Raw genomic sequence first — 19,505 nt, forward strand, 5'->3', positions numbered from 1 at the left:
TAATCATTATTATCTATCAATACCTCATTATTTATCATCAGACTAAGACACAATCGGTTTTTGGTGTACACAGGGATTAAATATCAGATCTCTTATTCAACTATTAAAGATTTTACCAATTGAGCAAACTGGAACCCACGACAAAGGAGTTGATTGAGTCATTTTAAAACGATCAAATATAAAAATATTAAATGCCACCAATTAAAAGGTCAGGCCCTAGTTTGGACCCTTGTTCGTTACACTTTGATTGTGTTTGACTAAGTTAAGTTTAATTGAAGATCAACCAAGCTCAAAAAGACACCTGAACTGCTGAACACCAAATTTAATGATTTTATGATCAATTACATGTTCCAACTTCCAAGATATGCTAAAGTTGAATTGGTTTGATCAATATTTGATTGAAAATGCAACCGTTTGATTAGGTTAAATCGATGTCCATATGAAAGAATTAACTACTCATGCACTAGGATTGAACTAAACCGAATAAGACATCTGAAAATCATCTAAAAATTTCCCACACATTTGTTATTTCTTCTAAGTGCTACCATGTTTGACTATCAGATTACCTGTTATCAAACAATGTTGAGTTGACACAAATGAGATGTAATTAGAAATATCTTGATCCAAGAATCAATTTGGATGGCTTTGAGCATGGAAATTCAACACAGTTAGACAGAACTCACAAAAATACGAAAATTGAGATTTTGGAGCAAAACATGATCAAAGGACACATTTGGGACACGTTTTCATGTAATAATTTTCCAAATAGTTGAGTGTTGGACTTTGTAGAGCCTAGTTGTGTTTGATTCGGATTATAACCCAACCCGAAATAATATTGCTATGGTTTTTAATGAGAAATTTTCTGAGATTTAGTCCATGGAGTAGAGACTTGAGCCAATAGGTCCATGCTCGGAGGTCTGGGGGCAATGCCCCTGGGAAAATTTTTTTGCCTGTTTTGTAGTCCATTTTGAATCTTGTGCGCAGGATAGAAAAATTGTTGTTTTGGAGATTAGGGTTTTATGTTGTTTTGAGATAGAAAACTGTATTACCGCATCTTGTATTTTTTCCTGAGAATAGTTAAATTCCTGCAACTCTGTGAACATAGGCAAATTGCCGAATCACATTAATACTACCTTATGTGTGATTATTTTTCTTAGGCGTATATTTTTCTCTATTTTTTGCATCTCACAAATTTGAGAATTTCGTGTATATTCCAATCATTAAGCTTAACCTTGATATGATTAGAAATTGGCATTGCATCCTCTCCTACAGTCCCTACGTATATTTATTTATAACATCGACAAAAGTATTTCTACCGTATTTGCAAGATGTAGGCACATGTTAATCCATCAAATTTGAGGCATGCGCATAAGGGAAAAAATATATAAGGCCAAAATGCAAAACTTACCCTTTAAGTTTCACTTTTTGTCAAGTTTGACTTTTATCATTTCAGTCCTCTAAGTTTTAATTATACTCAATTCAGTCCTTCACTTACTTTCCGTTAAATTGTACCATTAAATTATCCAAAACAACACTGTTTTACACACTCAGTTAATATTTAATTTTTTTTAATTTCTGAATTTTAGAAAAAAAATTTATTTAAATAAATTTAAAAACAAAAACAAAAAATACTAAACCCAAACGGTAGGGACCGAGAGGAAGAGAGATTGAGAGGGAGAAAGGGAGAAAGAGGGACAGAGAGGAAGACAGTGGCTGGGCTCCGTCCAGTGGTGTCCTCAGCTTCACTCCATCGCTTCAGCAAGCAGCTCTAGCCATTAATTGTGGCTGGGGTTCACTAAAAAGGAGTAGACTTGGGTTTCCCTAAACCCTATTACTTGTTGTTTGTTTCCTGAACATTTTTATATCTGGTAATTAGATGTTTCAGAAATTAAACCCCAGTAAACCACAAATTTTTCACTTTGCTAACCCTTGCTTGTTATATTTCTGATAGATTCAGTACGTAGAGGGCCAGTTACTGAAGAATAAGCCTTGATATAATTTTCTCGTGTTTGAAATTTTGGTTTGAGGAAGCTTATTCTCATGAATGAAGACAGTTGTATTGGCAGGGAAGGATCACGGTTGCAATTATCTTGGATATCTCAATAGTCTGAATTTTGACCAAAAAGAGTAGGCATATTGATTTTTGTTGCTGCTATACTTCTTTTCTTTACTTTTTTTTTAATTAATTTTTTTATGGGGAGCGACATGAGGGAAGATGTAATCATTCTTGATTTGAACCGAGAACCTTTCTACCAGCCTCACGTTTCAGAAGCAAAGTTGGCAAAGGCAAAACTAGTAGAACTGGGAGCACGTATTTGATAGCTAAGGCACTAGGATTGGATTCTGATAACAAGAAGGAAGCAAGTGGTAGTGGCCGGAGTCGCCTCCTGAAGCGGCAGAATGAAGCTGAGGACACCACTGGACGGAGCCCAGCCACTCTCTTCCTCTCAGTCCCTCTCTCCCTTTCTCCCTCTCAATCTCTCTTCCTCTCTGTCTCTACCATTTGGGTTAAGTTTTTATTTTTATTTTTTTTAATTTATTTAAATAAACGTTTTCTATAAATTTCAGAAATTAAAAAATAAATAAATAAATATTAACTAAAGTGTAAAGTAGAGTCATTTTGGCTAACTTTTAACGGATAGTAAACGAAGGATTGAATTGAGTATAATTGAAACTTAGAGGACTGAAATGACAAAAGTCAAACTTAGAAGACTGAAACGATAAAAGATAAAAATTAGAAGGTGAGTTTTGCATTTTGACCAAAATTTAAATATCTAGCATGATGCACGAAGTCATTACATAAAAGCAAACAAGTAGCCAAACCAAAAAGCAGTACAAACTGCTAAAGCTATTACATGTCCAAATGGTTTGTAAATTTAAAGGGGAGGGGGGCAAAAGAAAATGGAATTGGCATAAGATGCATCATGGCTCAATGACCCCTCCTATGGATCCAGACAACACATCTGAGGTCAAGGCTGTTGTTTTGCTATCCCTATCCCCACCAGCCTCAGCATCATAGGACTCCTCCGGGTCTCCCACGTTAAGGTCCTATGAAAGCCGGGTCAACTCAAACTTCAGACTCCAACCCATATAGAGAGTAAGATTTTGTATGTGGAAACCGATCTTAATTTAGCCTGTTAAGTATCCATCACAATTCCATAATTTTGAGACTATGATTTTATTATTGTTGTTGTTCTAATATTCAACATACACTATTTCGAAAGATTACCCACATGAGACAAAAACATGAATCACCTAACACTGTTCTTGCCAATCGCCTCCATTGCTACAAATGGCTCAACTTTTCACTATACTACAAAATGCAATCACAAACAAAACAGTTGCCTCACCCCTCCCTCAGCTTTCCCCAAATTTCAACACAAGCACGTCCAAAATGAGAAACGCCAACAGTAAAAAGTGCATTGTGAATGATTTTTTTTTCTTTTCTTTTTTTGGGTCTGTCATGTATGTTAAATGTGTCCAAGGTATGGTTTTGGAACCTCGACTGTGCAATCACTCCAACCTAGAATTTTCAAATTAAATAATTAAAACACAAAAAAAAAAAAAAAAAAAATGTCAGTTTATTTGTGAAGTTGTCAATCCATCTTAATTTCTTTTGATTATTGTTGCATGAATAAGAAAGTGATTGTTAATGAAAGCATCTCTCACCTAGAAGCAGAGGCCACCCTAACCCATGTATTATAGATCCCATAATCTTTCACCCTATAAAAATACAATAAACATCATAATTACCAAAAATGGAGAAGATAAAATTATAAGACACTCAAGTGATAATAACTTCATTGATATATGACATTCAAATAAATCTTACCATTGTAAATTTTGCTCCAACTGATACTTATTAATTTTGAGCAATGATAGTAATATAAGTTTTCAATGGAGGATCCCATGAAGCAATCTAAGATTCTAAAGTATAAACAATGATACAAAGCCATTGACTAGGGCAAGCATGGTAGCCATCCCCTGTCCAAACCACGGTGGAATCAGTTTTAGGAAGCCCCATGCCCTTTGGGTACAAGGGAACTCTACTTACCATTGGTCAGTAGCAATTCTTAAGTATTGAAATTAATGTGGATGGCACAAAATTTGCAAGACCAAATTTGCTTTAGAAAATAGGTTCCAGTTAAGCTGTGGGATTTCAATTCGAATTAAAAAAATAAAAAATAAATAAAAATAAATAAATAAATAAATAAAAACCTAAATTGTTATTTTTTAACTAATAACCTCCAATTCATGGTTCTTTTCAGAGTTGGTGAAAGTGTGAGGCACACCTAAGTGCAAGTGCAAAGGCTTCTTGGAGCCTAAGCACATAGCACAAGCACTTCTTTTTGAAATAAAGCACACATTTTCAAAACATAATGTATAATAACTTCTAATAAAAAGATTCATAATCTATACTACTATAAAAGAGTAACCAGATTTGGTCTCATCTTTTGATTTTCCTAACAAATGTTCTTGCAAAATCAAGAGACGTTAAAAACTTCTTTTTTTGGGATAGGTAATAAGGGTAGTATTATTGATAAAAGATAAAGAAAGGAGAATTCAAGGTGATCAGGATGATGAACACGGGTAAACAACAACCAAAAACATAGAAACCAAGAAACTATTCTAAGAGAAGAAAGAAACTCTCTAATAGAAGAGAACAAACCTAAAATAGTAAAATAACACAATTTTAAAATTCAAGAAGTTTAAGTTGCAAACTTATCTCCTACATTTGGCATAGTTTTATATATCAATTAACTTCCTCTTTCCCCTTCTCCATAAGTAACTATTTCTTTGTCATTTCCCACTAAATCAAGAAATCAATATATTTAGACTATCAATTCAAATGGTTAGTCTTATGCAATTGCATTAAAGTTGCAGGTTCAAATCCTCCGCATAGGCTAGTTTAACTTCTTAAAATTTCTATGTAGTATTTTTCCAACAATTATTAATGGACGATATGACAGTCAAGTTATCAACTAATCATATAAAATTTAAACAAAGCATTTTGTATAATTCTCTTGCCCTTTACAAAAGATACGCAACCATGACTTTTGATTGCCATGACCACAGTTACATACACGGTTGAGTCAAAATATACCAAAGCAAAGAACAAAAGGTACAATAATAGTAAGTAGTGACTCTTATGTCTAACATAAGCAATGCAAGGCCATCCTAAAGTAAATATTAATCATGCATTTTGGTTTGGAATATTGCGCTTCACGCTTTAAGCATGCTTTGACCAACAATGTACCAAATGGCACACAACTATGTCATTTTATAAGAAGTAACAAAAGATTTTATATTTAGTTTTTTTATTAGATATAAGAAGTAATGAAAGGTACGTGCACATATACAGTAAAATAACCACAAAAAATATATATATACACACATTTTAAATATCAAAAGAGAAATGTTGTGTTAACAACATTTTCACAACAAATCCTATGTGGCAGGTTGTTACGGGTTGTTATTAGTGGGGTAAAAAAATAATTTTAGTGGTAGGTTCAAATTAGAACCAATAACAATTAACCACCTATAATTTGTTGTGAAAATGTTGTGAACGTAACACCTCTCATATCAAAATATTAGGAAAAAGATCAATAAACAAAATCAAACGATAGAAGATTTACTTACAAGTAAACATCATCTGTATTAATTTCAGGAAAGAGGTTGATGTAAAATCGGAAGCCATCGGGGCTTATATCTCTGCATACTAAACCTGCCATACATTCAACGGTCAATTAAAGCGCAACTACAGCATTAATATTTTCAACAAAGTTGTGAAGCAGGGTACCTTTGCTCTCAGCAGTTAGAAGATGCTCCTTCGCCATGCCTGGAGCAATTCCTAATGTCATTGCAGCATCACTTGCACTTATCCCAGTTCGTAGGGTATCAGGATTTGTTACAAGGGCCTTGATTCTTGCAAAAACCTACATTTGACAGCACTAGTAGGTTATTGTCGTGCAATTTTAACTAGCTTCTGACATTGTGCAGAAAAAACAGAGTGAAAGATATTCACTTGACATGGTCAAGATTTTTCCAATTTCCTTGTTATATACAAAAGCAGATATGAAAAGAATAACTATGTTTTGTTTGCTCCGCCATTTACATTAGACCACATGGTAGGAGGGCAGGAAAAAAAAAAACGAGCGTACTTCTCCTTCAGCATATGTTTTTACTTCAGATATTAAGATTTAAAAGATAAAGAATATTGGGGCAGCACCACTTCAACATTAATGGAGCCTCACTCATTTTCAAATGAATTTATAAGGTTAAGTTGAAACTGTCAAATAAATTTATAGACAATAATAGTTGACATTGCCATGTCATGATTTATCCAAAAACTTAAAATAGAAGCAGCTACTTTTTCCATACAGGTATGTTCAAAAATCAACGGAAAAAGGCTTTGAGCAAATGTACAATATACACATGGCATACCCAGAGACTTCCTGGTCAAACCTGTTACTTTGGATGAATCATTGGGGAGAGAGAGAGAGAGAGAGAGAGAGAGAGAGAGAGCATGTTTAGTTATTAATTTCTTTTATAGGTGCACTATTAGTTATTGATAAAAGATTTTGAAATTCCATCTTCTGTTTTCATTCATACAAAGAAGGGAAAACCATCCACTATTATATTTAGTGTACCTACAAGACCTTTTCCAACTTGCTTTTCGGCAAATCATTTTCATCTTCAACCAACAGCAAGCAGCACTTTCACAAGGATTTTCCCATTTTAAAAGACAAAAGCAGAAAACAGGAACTTTTACAATAAGTGAAGCTGCCAAAGCCAGAAATGATGACCAAACTTTTTCTCATTCCCACAACCCCTCCCCCTTTTTCCCCCTTAATAAGATGGAAAATATCTGGAGTGTCAAACAATACAAAAACATATTATCTCACGTAGCAAAATGTTTTAAAAAAATTTCTTGGCAGTACCACTGGGCATGATTCAAAACTTGAATGATACATAAAAAGACAATACAGAGTGTCACCCTATTTAGAAACTTCATTAAATTCATCTAGTTGTGGTTTTAATATTCCCCCAAAAGTAAGATCCTTGGGGATAGGCTGTCTATTATTTGAGACATAATAACTTAAATGAATGAATGATTGACATAAAGGCCTCATAATGATGAAGGGAAGAACTGCATTCAGTTCTGCTATACTAGTCATAACAAGATCTACTATTAAGAGCTTGTTTGGCATTGCATTAGCAAGGCTCCTTAAAGCTCTTTAGCAATTTTCTTTTACCCCATTAATCATAATAATCAAATAGTTAGATATTAATTGCATATTTGAATTAAGTATGAAAATAAGTATTTATAAAATATAATAGCAACACTTTTACAATGTCTTCTTTAGTCATTCTTGCATCTAAATGCTTTTTATCAATTTGACTACCAACCCGGTGTAACAGTTTCAAAACACTAGATAACTGTAATCTGCCAAACACTAGCAACTTTTCAGTTAAAGCTCTACTCCTACAGCAATCCCAAATGGGCACTATGTAGCTAATTCTTAAAGTAAATGCTCAAATTTAAAAAAAAAAAAAAAAAAAATTTATGAGTAACAAAAATATATATCAGAAAAAAGGAGTTACCCAAGTATACAGGAAATATACTGGGGGTGAAACAATCAATTACAAAAATGGATTTACTGTTGATTTTACTCAACACAGTATGCAAAGGTGTTCTTCTGTTATGTACCACTATAGAACTTTTTCTTATTTACCATAATTTGTCAAATAAGTTAACAAGCATATTGGAACTAATTTTAGATAACACATAGGACAAGAAATTAGCGACCACCTGCACCATTTCACTATTACGTGTTGGATAGATTAACTAGTAAAATCTCTTAGTATTATCAAATCCTGCTTTAACTAGGAAAGTTTCTCTAGTGATATGATAGGGCTTTCCCTTATAGGTCATTGTACCCTCCAATAGGCAAAAAAGTATGAGAGAGAGAGAGAGAGAGAGAAAGAGAGATCACCTCCTCATCACTGTGGGACTTATTCTGGATGACCATGACTCCACTATCAAACTTCCGAAGCATCACTGGACTGTCATAGAAAGATATGATAAATGACTTCAAACATTATTTTATTTTACTTTTTTTTAGAAGTAACTTCAAACATTTAAATATGAGCTTTAAAAAAAATTTCCAGTGACTATAATCTTGAAATAAATTATTCTGTCATTTTGCACTCTTTATCTCAACTATAAAGCAGATTACAAAACTAATAATTTGAAGAACTGTCAGACATACACATCAAACTTCTCCCAGAGAGAACATGCTCGCAACAAATCATCCGGTGAGATCAATTCTGCATAAAAAGAATATACAAAAAATAGGTTTCATCTTCTACAAAAGCAGCTGATATATCAAAAACTTATGCTGCAGGGAAAACCAGGAAATAAAGAGTATGGTTAAACAGACCTGTGCCTCGAGCACGGTTGAAGAGACAATAGACATCTATAAGATTGATCATTCCTCCAGCTCTCTCAAGCGGAATTCTGACATAATCTGCCAACTAAGTGTTATAAAATAAAAGTTAAAATTTTCTTTTCTAAGAAAGAGAAACAAATAAAAAGGAATCCTATGTCAACACATGGAAATCAACAACTCAAATAATGATACAACACCAGAGAGAAAGAAGTGGACAGTGCTCCCTCTTTTAATCTTTTTTTTTTCTTTTTCTATTTAAAAAAATGATTCTTATTTCTTATTCCATAATTCCATGTTTAAAAGTTGGCTCTTACATAGGGACAAGATTGTCACACACTTTTAAAAAAAAAAAAACAAGATTTAAGGACATGACTTATTTCATTGGTCTACACAACACATGCTCTTTTTATCTTAATATCTTTAATAGGCATATAAAGGAAAGGGTGTGATTAGACAATCTCAAAACACATGGATGTGATTAAATTAATCCTTAACTAACAGCGTACAATTAAAAAAGGGTCAAAGGTAGAGTGCTTTCTGTACACTTTACCCTTTTTTATGCAGGCAAAAAATTCCATAACAATAACAGAAGTTCCAGCAGTTCAACTTTTAATCAATGATACATATTCACAGTCAAGTCACATGAAATGATAGGCAAGTGCAGAAGTTGGCTTCTTTTTAATACAATTCTGTTATTTATAAAAAAAAAATGTGCAGAAGTTGGCAATTATAAAAAAAAAGGAGAGATTTCATATATAAATCTTCAGTTATACTTGTTATGCTGATGAGTAGTAGCTCAAGCAGCACATCCTCCCCCAACCCACTGGTGCATGTTAAAATTTACCAAGAAAGTAGAAACAAAAAAGCACCCAAAAAAAAACCCCTTCAATTATCAAACTTTGAAACACCAGCCTCTTAATTTTCCCACTCTCTTTGTATAAAGATAAGCTAATAATACTAGAATCAATAACACACAATGAGGAAAGAATAGAACCTGGCGGGACAATTGCTGATGATACAGCGCTCCAGCAGACTCTTTCGTAACAGGGGATACAATACCAACACTCAACAACCAATCTTGCATCTCTTCTTTAGAACCCACTTCATCATCATTTGTTGCACTAGATTTAGAGTTTGAGCCAGACAAAAGTTTTTGCCTCATTTTCTCTGCTAGTATAACCATCTCTTTAGCCTTACTCTGTATATCCAAGATGGTTCATATATTTAGAGCAGTAAAAGCAAATAAACTAAACAAAAACATAGCAATAACTATTAAGTGCTCAACTATTTTAAAGCTCAAAATTTGAATTATTTTCCTTCCCTACATTTTCTCAGAAATAAGCCCAATGGTTAGGATTAAGTTCAGTTTATCACTTTCTGTTATCCCACATTTCCCCATTCAAAAATATAGCATAACAAATTCCAATATTTTCTCAGCAGCCAAAAATACCATAATTACACCTAGAGATTTAAAATTTAAATTATTCCTTTCCTACATGTTTTGAGCAATAAAACAAACCCTTTTTTTTTCTTTTATTATTTGGATGATAGCTTTTTATTTAAACCAAGGAAAACCTGCGGAGCAGAAAGAAAATATACAGAAACAGAACGGCTGCAACCTAGCAACTGGCCAAGACGCAACTGCAACCAGCAAGCACAAAATACTGCCACTCAAACAGCATGAAAGCACTGCTAATTACAAGAAGCAGATCTAAGCACGAAGGCCCAAACAGATAACGTAGACTAGCTATCAAACACAGAACAGGAGATCCTCCAAAGCTTGCCAGGGACATGATTCTCTATCTTGGAGACTAGCTATCAAACACAGAACAGGAGATCCTCCAAAGCTTGCCAAGGACATGATTTTTTTTTTTTTTTTGATAAGTAATAAAGATTCATTGATATCAAAAAGAGAGAGACACCCAAGTACACAGGGAGCATACAGGGGTGAACAAATCAAAAACGAACATTACAAAAATCAAGTAAATCCAAAATAGAAGAAAAAGGATGGTTTCTCCACACAAAGAACCAATCAAGTAAGGTTCTAAAAAAAAGAAGCTTGAGATCAGGCATGGAACGATCCTTGTCTTCAAAACACCTACTATTTCTCTCCTTCCAAATACACCACATCAAACAATGAGGAACAACCATCCATATATCTCCATTATGATGGTGACCAAAACGACCTTGCCAGCAAGCCAAAAGCCCAACAACAAAGAATGGCACAACCCAGCAAACTCCTACTAACCCAAAAACCATATCCCACAACTCCAAAGCAACCGGGCAATGAAGGAAAAGATGGTCAATAGTTTCACTATTACACTTGCACATATAACACCAATTCAAAATGCAAACCTTTCTTTTCCTAAAGTTGTCAATTGTCAGACATTTCCCCAAGGCTGCGGTCCATACAAAGAAAGCCACTCTAGAGGGAATCTTCTGCTTCCAAATGCTTTTCCAAGGAAAAAACTGCTCACTATGGCCAACTAGAAGATGGTAGTAAGCACTGACCGTGAACCCTTACTCTTACAAGGCAGCCAACATCTCTTATCCTCCCTGTTCCCCCGTTACAGGAGTGCAATAAATGGAATTGATGAAGCTTCTGAAAGCTTCCAATTCACGATTATGCACCTCCCTACAAAACTGAAAATCCCAATGGAGGACTCCATTGGTGAACCTCATTAGATCCGCCACACTTGCCTCTTTGCTACAACAAATCCTATATAAATCAGGATAGTGATTCGCCAGGGACATGATTCTCTATCTTGGACTTTGAAGCTAGACAACTTCTCACATCAAATATAATTGACTTCATCAACTCCATTTCACTATTAATCTTCCCATTATGCACCCCTTCATTTCAGTTATTCCATGCCAAGCCAATTTGCAGATAGTATGCTTCAGAACAGTGCCCTATGACTTCTGTACAACCCAGTCCAGCACATAGCCCAACTATTTACATGTCTATCAAACAGGCATCTTATAAGGATCAGCTACCATATCCTTTTAGTAACAGACAGATGATCCCATTGATTCAATTGTGCTTCTACAGAATACACAAAACCATAGTAACCCCATTTTACTAGCATTTCTCACTGTCAACTGGATGATGAATGCATGTTTTGGAATAAGACCTGGAAACCAGAGAGCTTCCCACCAACTAATAAGAGCCATCTTTTCTCTAACTGCTTTCCCAAGTGACAGAACAACTGAAATCCCGATTTGCAGTTGACAGACAAATAGCTTTATTTGCAGAATGATTCGAAACATCTTCACACAGCCTACTCTGAATCATACAATAACAACCAAGCCTTGATCCGAAATTTTTGGGATCGTCTATGGATCCCAAATAGACTAGTTAGGGTAAGCCACATGTATTCTTTAACCATACTATGCCCAAATTTCTGTAACAAAGGCCCCCTCTAGGTGCTAATCATCCATAGCTTCCGCATTCCCAACTTTAAATTTAAACAGAGGCCTAGCTAAGCTGTAAATTCGGAGTAATGTCCTCCAACTACAAGAACAACTCCAAGGTATTTATGTTTTCACATCCCAAAAATATAAACAAAGGAAAAAAAAAAACTTCATTTAAGTTTAAACACATTACTAGATTAAATTTAATTCTCCTAATAAACTCATAAATAATGATCAGATTTTAGTCCAGAAACCAATCTCTCCTAAAAAATCGAGAGTAAGGCTCCTTACCAATCACCTTGTCTAGAACCCGAAAAAATGGGAGCTTTGTAAACTGTGTACGAACTTTTTAACATAAATTCAGCATAGCAATTAGAAAACAGAAAAGACAGAAAAAGAGAGAGAGAAAAGTCAGTTACCATTAGAGCATTCAAATCCTGAAAAGCTTCCTGCAAGCTCTTGTCAGTACTTTCCCACATCTCCTGTTCCTTCCTCAGTATCCCAGACACCCCCACCATCCTCACCGCCCCTTCCCTCGTGTAAAACCCACCAGACCCAGAACCGGGACCCGACCCGGAAACCGAACTGGACCCAACAGCACCCTGAGTCTGGGTCTGAACATCGTTCTCCCAAGCCCTGGCCCTCCAGTTCTCCCAGAACTTGGCCAGAAACGCGTCCGTATCGCCCTTCCCTCTCATCACGACGGTCATCACCACCGATTTGGAGGAGTCGAGGGAGGCTTGGAAGCGGACACGCGGGGAGTGGAAGAGGGTTTTGACGGACTTCTTGGTGGAGAAGATGTGGGTTACGAAGGAGAGAGGGAGAGCCACGGCGGCGGAGGAGGTGGAGGTGGAGGAGTTGTTGTCCGGGAGCCAGAGGAGGCGGTGGGTGGTGAGAATGAGGAGGCCGGATTTGAGGAGAGGGAAGTTAGGGATGTCGTCGCATTCGAGGTCGACGGAAGAGAGGATGGAACACTCGATTTCGTTTGGGAGAAAGACGGGTCGACCGCTGCTTGTGAGGTCTGCTTTTGGGAGATAGTTTGTTGCCATTGATAATGATGATGATGTCGAGAAGAGAATACTGCTACTGCTACTACATGGGATGGAGTTGTGGATTGTGGTTGATTTGAGTTGAGACTCAAAAAGATTTGATCAATGGGATTGAAGTCGAGCTGGTGTGGGAGTGAGCGAGAGAGAGCATAAATTGGTGTCGAATTAGTTTTTGTCAATTTGGTCGTTATCGAATGAAATTAACCACCGAAATAAACTGTTTTAATTGGTGCTTTACATTAGGTTTTTTTAATTAAATTTAATTAATTTTAAAAAAATAATATTATTTATATTTTATTAAACAATATAAACGTGTGAATTTAATTTAAAACATCTAAATTTTATCATCTGTTCAAATCTAGAGATTGTTTATATATATATAAGATATTTGTATCATTAATTAATAATATTAAAATGTTGTTATTATTATTATTGTGAAATTAAATCCTTTAAACTTTAATAGAAAGTAACAAGTAACAACAGAAGATTTGATTTATCGTAAACAGAATTTCCATAGGTTTATTTGGATAAACACTTTGCTGATTTGTTAAAAATTAGTTAACATTTAATTGTAGTTAGAAAAAGGATTTGACTTCCATGGTTTACTACTAAACTTTATTTTATGAAAACAAAACTTTTATTAAAGTACTAGCAGAAATAAAACAAAATCAAACAGAACCAACAAAACATGAACTAAATAGCTGCCTCTTTCAATATGACATGAACAAAACTTGGAGGACAATGACCCAAATCAAAACACCCAATCAATCCTTAACTAGAAACTAAAGTTTTTTTTACTTATATAAAAAAATAAAAATAAAAATAGAAACTGAAGTTTTGGGTAATGTCATCTCACCTTATTTATAATTTAGAAGCAGACCATTATGAGTATTATTGAATGACTGGTAAAGTAACAAGAAAAACATTATATATGGGTGGTGAAATAGACTCCATACTAAAACATGAAAAGAAAGTAATGCTTTCTAGGCTAAAGCACATGCTAAAAATATTGCAATGCGGAAGGGTATGAGAGAAGGAAAAGCTCTATAAAGAGTTAAGCTAAGACAAAATGTCTTTTACTAAATAAGCAAAAGAAGAATGAAGCATATCACCAATTCACCACACCATAGAGAGTTTATAATGATCTCAAAATCGCCTTTAAAAATTGACCAATGGATGTGGATCCCAATCTCTTGAACAAACTGTATTACCCTTCTTGTTGCAAGTAACTCCAAGATGACCATAGAAGAAGGCTTTGGAGTCATTACATCACCATGCCTATTTCGAATCACCACCCCAATACTGTTGGGTTTTGTAGAGTCTAGTTGTATTTAATCTGGATTATGACCTGACCTGAAATAATGTTTTTACAATTTTTAATGGGAGATTTTTTTACGCTTAGTCTATGGAGCGAAGGCCTGGGCCAATAAGCCCAAGCCGTAGCATTGCCCCAGGAAAATTTTTTGGCTCGTTTGGTAGCCTATTGTAAATCATGTGCACAAGATAGAAAATTTGTTGTTTTTACAGATTAGGGTTTAATGTAATTTTTGAGAGAAAAACTGTACTATTGTATTTTATATTTTTTTTTTTCTGAGAATAGTAAAATCTCTGCAACTCTGTAGATATAGGCAAATTGTCAAATGTAGGGACTCAATTTGTAATGATCCCAAAACCAGTCTTGGGTTCGCACGTTAAGGGCCTAAACAATATAATTTGTAGAGTGTGGGCTTGAAAAGCTAGACCTTAGTCACCGGACGGTGATCAGTCATGGTGTTCATACAAAATTAAACCATGTTTGCTCAAGGAGTCTTTCTCCTCGATACGGTTTGGGAGGCTCTGGTTCTTGGCCTTTTTTCCCTGCCTTTTTCTCTGGATTGCCTACCTCTCCTTTTATATTAGTCTTTACCCCTCCTCCAACGTCCACGTGTAGGTTCAACTTTCTAGGGCTGATACTTGTCCCATCAGCCCATACCCAAAGTGGTTGGGGGTGGTTGTAAAAGCTGAAAGGTATTGCTCTGTTTGGCACAGAGTATTTAATTGCAGTAATGGCAACCTTCCCTTTGTCCTTTGTTGCCATGTTGTCCAGGGCTCCTTTTTCTATCAACGCGAATGTGTTCGGCTCTTCCCAAAACTGTTCCTATGCCATTCTTGCCCTTTCTTTTAGGAGGGCCTTGGGGATGCCGAGGATAGAGTCATCCTCGGCCATGTCTCAAGGCTATTTGGACTTTCACTGTAGGTCCTTGGCTATATCCCTCCTCGGCTTGGGCCTTGGGCCCCAATGTAAAGTGGGCTAGGATCACAAATCCTCCAGCCCCACAATAGCCCCTCAAAATCCTGCTGTCCGACCTCTTAGCCGGGGAAGAGGGTTTTGGTGATGTCGGGCCTATATCATGGCCTACCCAATTTCGTCCTTCATTAATATCGGTGTCTTTTAGTTTGCCTGGGAAACGCTCCCGGTCATGAGACATTCCTTTAATTTTACTCACGTTGCGTCTCTGCCATTTCAGTGTACGAAGCGCGTTTTAAATAAGTTCCTTTTTACGAGGCGACGCCCATCCAACGATTGTAGACAGTGTTGGGAGTTAAGTGGGAATTATCTTGTTTGTAGCTTTTCTTGGAAATCTGTACAGATTGAATGCCACCAAACTTGCCTTTCGTATAAGAAGCAAGGCAGGAGGTTACTTCATTTACACACAGACCCTTCAGTCTTTTCAAATTCCTAAACCTCTAGCTGCGTTCAAAGTTTTCATTACCAGTGCAATTCAAGCCTTAGTGAGTGATATGTTTGAGGCAAAAGTGGGGGTGAAGGGACCACACCCCCTCCAGAAGCACTGGGTCTCTCCGAGACTCAAGATGGCGCGATCAGGGCAAGGGAGACGGAGACTCAAGACAGCTCTCCCCTTTCACAAGGCGAGGGAGAAGCCTCTTCTTCCTTCAGCTAAAATCCGAAGCAGACACTGGTCGTACCAGATTTTTGGTGCGACAACAAATGGATTTCTTATCGACGGTACCATCCGCTCTCTCTCGAGCGCTGCTAATATGGCACCCATGTGTTAGGAGTCAGAGTTGATGCGGGGATTGGGCATCCTTGCTTCCTCCTCTCCTCCTTCTCTAGTGCCTTCTTTTGTCTCCGCTTCTTCTTCTCTTCCATCACTAGGGACATCCTGATGTTTCTACTTCTTCTTCTTCTGCCTCTTCCCCCCTTCCGTCAAAAGGGGTCACCCTGACACGCCTAGTCACCACGAGAGCAGAATTTTGAAGAATTTACTGTTCCCTTGTATCTTTTTCATGTTTTGTTTTCTCTTTCTACCTTTGTAATTAGCTTTTGGTATAGGCTTGCTTAAGCCCTTCATTGTATGATGTACTATTTCTTGATATTAATAAAAGATGACTTTATCTTAGTCTAAACATTCTTTTTTTTGCAATAATTATATTGTGAATGGATGTGTTATATATATTTTTTCTGAACGATACTTAGGGCCGAACCCCTTGTTAACAAAAAGCTATTATTTTGAACTTATTGAGACTAACAGGTACGATAATGCCGACCTGAAAAAGGTTACACATATAAGACTAACCGAGATAACAGCTGAACATTCCGTATTGTGTATGAGGCGATCATCTGAGGATGGGTAACTCAAAATGAACTACCCGAGATGGTCACTATGTACTAGGGTGCTTTATCACGTTCCTAACAACATTCATGGCCTTAACCATTTTTGGCATTTGGTCCGAGGACCGAGGTATGACTGTACCGAGCCTAAATACTCGTTTACGTTAATTTCCTTAGTGCTAAGGATCCAAGAACAGGACGGGATTTCCATTCCGTTTAAAACTTAATCCATTTTCTAATGATTGATTTTCCCATTGGTTTGAGTCCGATGACCATACAATACCTTGGTTCTGTCTAAAATTTAGATATTTTCATTAAATAGTTGGTTTCCCCATAGGTTTGAGTATGAGGACCATACAATACCTTGGTTCTGTCCAAAACTTAGATATTTTCTTCAAATAGTTGGTTTCCCTATAGGTTTGAGTCCGAGAACCATGCAATACCTTGGTTCTGTCCAAAACTTAGATATTTTCATTAAATAGTTGGTTTCCCTATAGGTTTGAGTCCGAGGACCATACAATACCTTGGTTCTGTCCAAAACTTAGATATTTTCTTTAAGAAGTTGTTTTCCCCATAGGTTTGAGTCCGAGGACCATATAATACCTTGGTTCTGTCCAAAACTTAGATATTTTCTTTAAGTAGTTGGTTTCCCCATAGGTTTGAGTCCGAAGACCATACAATACCTTGGTTCTGTCCAAAACTTAGATATTTTCTTTCAGTAGTTGGTTTCCTCATAGGTTTGAGTCCGAGGACCATACAATACCTTGGTTCTGTCCAAAACTTAGATATTTTCTTTAAGTAGGTGGTTTCCCCATAGGTTTGAGTTTGAGGACCATACAATACCTTGGTTCTGTCCAAAACTTAGATATTTTCTTTAAGTAGCTGGTTTCCCCATAGGTTTGAGTTCGAGGACCATACAATACCTTAATTCTGTCCAAAACTTAGATATTTTCTTTAAGTTTTGGGGGGACCAGCCCCTCGACCAAGGTGTGGGACGTTGATCTGACGTTGGAAGCCCCAAGAACTACCCGTGCCACTGGTGCTTCGAAGCGCAGCCCCTAGTGGAACTTTATGTTAGGGCACAACAACGGGCCGTTGGAAGTGGTGGAGGGGCTTTCTCAACCCACCGCCTATGCCAACGCACAAGCCTCCCCACAGACAGCGCCAATTGTAGGGACTCAATTTGTAACAATCCCAAAACCAGTCTTGGTTTCGCACGTTAAGGGCCCAAACAATATAATTTGTAGAGCGTGGGCTTGAAAGGTTAGGCCTTAGTTACCGGACGGTGGTCAATCATGGTGTTCATACAAAATTAAACCATATTCGCTCGAGGAGTCTTTCTACTCGATACGGTTTGGGAGACTCTGGTTCTTGGTCTTTTTTCCCAGCTTCTTTCTCTGGATTGCTTACCTCTCCTTTTATATTAGTCTTTACCCCTCCTCCAACGTCCACGTGTAGGTTCAACTTTTTAGGGCTGATACTTGTCCCATCAGCCCATACCCAAAGTGGTTGGAGGTGGTTGTAAAAGCTGAAAAGCATTACTCTGTCTGGCACAGAGTATTTAATTGCAGTAATGACAGCCTTTTCTTTGTCCTTTGTCGCCATATTGTCCAGGGCTCTTTTATCTATCAACACGGATGTGTTCGGCTCTTCCAAAAACTGTTCCTATACTGTTCTTGCCCTTTCTTTTAAGAGGGCCTTGGGGATGCCGAGGATAGAGTCATCCTCGGCCATGTCTCAAGGCTATTTGGACTTTCACTGTAGGTTCTCGGCTATATCCCTCCTCGGCTCGGGCTTTGGGTCCCAATGTAAAGTGAGCTAGGGTCACAAATCCTCCGGCCCCACACCAAACTATATAAATATTATCTTGTGTGATTGTTTTTTCTTTGGCACATATTTTTTCTCTATTTTTGCATCTCACAGATCTAGAAATCTCATAATATTCCCCTTCAAATACCTGCTTCATTAGAGGTACCCTCAAAGATTGATTCATCAATGTTAGTTTTGAGAGTCACCAACAGGAGGAACCCAAATTTTTTTTTTTGCAGGGCGTGTATTCATTACAGAAACCACACTACACTATTTGAAGCTGAAGAGGTATTTATTGGCTAAATTCGCAACTTTACCCAAAGGCACCACTGGTTCATTTAATTGAATTTTATTGTTATGATTTTATAAAACCAAGCTGTGACAGGAAACAATTCAAAAGTGTGAGACCTCTCTCGTACCTTTTATTCCTATTTATTTTGTAATAACATACCAAGTTTGTATTTATATTTAGTTTACTATGAGTAATGAATAATGATAAGGGTGCAAAATTTTTTGTTTTTATTTATTTATTTATTTATTACAGTTATTGACATGACAAGTTACGATGAAAAGTGTCCAAATCATATTATATCATCTATATATATATATATATATAAAACCGAAACTTTTGAAGCTCCCACAATTTTCCACGTCAACACAATATTTAAATTAAATTAAATTTTTCACCTCATAACTGTTTTTTTTTTCCAATGCAAATTAGACTTCTAGCCAAATAAGGACACTCTCCCACCGCCTCTACTCTCTCCTATTTAAGAATTGCTTGCATAGAAAACCTAACCCCAAAAACTTATTTTTGCCGTAACACAATTTTCTCCTTAAAACTTATTTTTCTTCAAGATTTTTTTTTGAGGGTGGCTCATGCTTCACAATTCATATATTCCACTTATGTATTGAACTCCTCTCCTTCTTCGGTAAATGCATCAAGGTTAGGGCTATTTGATTTGCTCAATAAAAATTATAGATTTGTTGCTTTTTCTTATAAGTTTGTCAATTGTTGTTTTGTTTATTTAATTGCTAGGCCTGAATTTTTTAATTAAATCTTCAAAAAAATTTAACCTTTTAAAAGTTTTAATATTTTGAATTTTAACATTTAAAAGGTAACTCATATTTCTCTAATATTTCTATGTTGTGTAGACATATTTTTTT

General features: G+C 36.3%; 1 protein-coding gene across 1 annotated transcript; it reads right to left on the reverse strand.

Annotated features, from left to right (window-relative positions):
- Positions 1–3,154: 3,154 nt before the first annotated feature.
- On the reverse strand, positions 3,155–13,103 carry LOC115986917 (vacuolar protein sorting-associated protein 36). The gene is made up of 9 exons (XM_031110295.1): positions 12,287–13,103; positions 9,448–9,651; positions 8,445–8,538; positions 8,274–8,331; positions 7,998–8,067; positions 5,801–5,936; positions 5,641–5,725; positions 3,670–3,723; positions 3,155–3,523 (listed from the first exon to the last, which is right to left on the reverse strand). Exons 1-9 carry the CDS (start codon positions 12,914–12,916, stop codon positions 3,514–3,516), a joined length of 1,341 nt encoding a protein of 446 aa, XP_030966155.1. The 5' UTR covers positions 12,917–13,103; the 3' UTR covers positions 3,155–3,513.
- Between the last annotated feature and the right edge of the window lie 6,402 nt (positions 13,104–19,505).

This window comes from Quercus lobata, chromosome 4, assembly GCF_001633185.2.
Source record: "Quercus lobata isolate SW786 chromosome 4, ValleyOak3.0 Primary Assembly, whole genome shotgun sequence".
Taxonomy (NCBI): Eukaryota; Viridiplantae; Streptophyta; class Magnoliopsida; order Fagales; family Fagaceae; genus Quercus; species Quercus lobata.